General features: G+C 57.5%; 1 protein-coding gene across 1 annotated transcript in view; it reads right to left on the reverse strand.

Annotated features, from left to right (window-relative positions):
* Nucleotides 1-637, reverse strand: part of SDE2 (SDE2 telomere maintenance homolog) — a 7,508-nt gene extending 6,871 nt beyond the window's left edge. Inside the window, exon 1 of the mRNA XM_027696654.1 lies at nucleotides 296-637. Coding sequence (XP_027552455.1) covers nucleotides 296-592 — 297 coding nt within the window. The 5' untranslated portion in view covers nucleotides 593-637. The remainder of the gene's footprint in view (nucleotides 1-295) is intronic.
* Nucleotides 638-1,992: the final 1,355 nt, after the last annotated feature.

The following is a 1,992-nucleotide window of genomic DNA, read 5'->3' on the forward strand; positions in this document are numbered from 1 at the left end:
ACACACACGTATATACATATACACATACATATACACACACACACGTATATACATATAATATCTAATATAGGCAATAGGTTATAGGGCTCTCTTACAGCAAACCCTGCTGCTCAGCTAAGCGACAACAACGCAAACAACCGTGCCCACAGGTGGGGATCGCGACAGCCCGTTAGTGCCAGAGAGCCGGGGCGGGCGGCCTGCGCAGCGCCGCCGACACCGGAAGAAGCCCAGCGCCTCCCAAGGCCGGAGGGCCTCGCAGCCGCCTCCCGCCTCCCGCCTCCCACCTCCCACTCACCAGCTCCCGGGCGCGGTCGCGGCGGAGGCAGCGCACGGAGCCGCTCCCGGGGGGCAGCGGGAGCGGCCGCGCCCGCGGCCACAGTGGGTCCCGCACCCACAGCGGGTCCCGCACGGCCTCCGTCTCCGCCGCCATGGCTCCTGGTCGGCGCGTCACGTCACGCGGGGCGGAGCAGGCAGGCCGCGCCCCCGGGCCCCTCAGCCGCGCCGGGCGCCTCTCGGCACTCGCTTGTCCCCGTTTATCGCTGTTTAGAGGCGCACGGTCAAAGGAAGATCCGGAGAGCCCCGTCATTCCCATTCGTGGAATCCGTGCCGCCCGCCGGGTTGCAGGGCCTTTCCACGGCCCGTCACGTGGGCGCTGCGCGGGCGGACCAGCGGGAAGCACGGGCCGTGGCTCCCGCTGCTGGCGGCGGCGGGAGCGGCAGCGGGAGAACGGGAACGGGGAGGCTCGTGCCGCCGCGGGGAAGGGGCTGGAAGCGCCGCGTGGAAATGCGATAGGAAGGGGCAGCCCTGAATTGTCCAGTCAAACACAAATTTCACACGTGGACTTGCAGGACGAGGGGCTCCGTCTCCGTGGCGTCTTCGCCTTGCTTACTCCCGCATGAGTTTGTGCATGTCGACGGGGAGAGGCCCCGAACTCTGGTACATGGGGGCAGGCCTGTGGAGAAGGAGTTGAGGGTTCTCGTGGATGAGGAGCTGGACGCGAGCCGGCAATGTGCACTCACAGCCCAGAAGGCCAAACACATCCCGGCTGCACCAAAAGAAGGACAGCTGGCAGGTCGAGGGAGGGGATTCTGCCCTTCTATTCCACTTTGGTGAGACCCTACCTGGAGTGTTGCATCCAGCTCGGGGCCCCCCAGCACAGAAAAAGACGCGGGTCTATTGGAGCAGTTCCAGCAGAGGGCCAGGAAGATGCTCGAGGGGGCCGGAGCACCTCCCCAGTGAAGACAGGCTGAGAGAACTGGGGTTGTTCAGCCTGGAGAAGAGAAGGCTCATTGTGGCCTTCCAGTACTTAAAGAAGACTTAAAAAAAAGATGGAAGGGACTTTTTACATGGGCATGTAGTGATAGGATAAGGGGGAATGGGTTTAAACTGACAAAGGAGAGATTTAGATTAGATGTTAGGAAGGAGTTCTTTACACAAAGGGTGGTGAGGCACTGAACAGGTTGCCCAGAAAAGTTGTGGATGCTCTATCACCAGAAGAGTTCAAGACCTGGTTGGATAGGGCTCTGAGCAACCCAATCTAGTAGGTATCATCCCTGCTCATGGCAGGAGGGGTTGGAACTAGATGATCTTTAAGGTCCCTTCCAACTCACACCTTTCTGTAATTCTATGATTTGATTACATAGTCACATAAAATGTATTTAAATTCGGGTGAAAGATGATCTGGAGCAGGAGGCCACAATCAGCTCTTCATGACATGTGGTAACTACCTGTATGCAGGAGACTGAAGAATTGCTTGGGAAAAAAAGTCACACCTCTTCCTCTCCAGGAAAGTGTGTTTACAGCGTATATTTACAGATGGTGATCCAGTCAGTGCAACCATTGCATTCTTTGGTAGCTTCAAATCTCCTCCATGTTTTCAACATATCCATCTAGAGGATATTTGAAGGCAGGTTGCTGCCAGCTGTCTCTGATGGGAACTGTTTCAAACACTCCCAAAGATGTGGTTGGACTACCCTGAGATCTGCAGCATGA

This window comes from Neopelma chrysocephalum, unplaced genomic scaffold, assembly GCF_003984885.1.
Source record: "Neopelma chrysocephalum unplaced genomic scaffold, ASM398488v2 Primary Assembly neopelma1_108, whole genome shotgun sequence".
Lineage (NCBI taxonomy): Eukaryota > Metazoa > Chordata > Aves > Passeriformes > Pipridae > Neopelma > Neopelma chrysocephalum.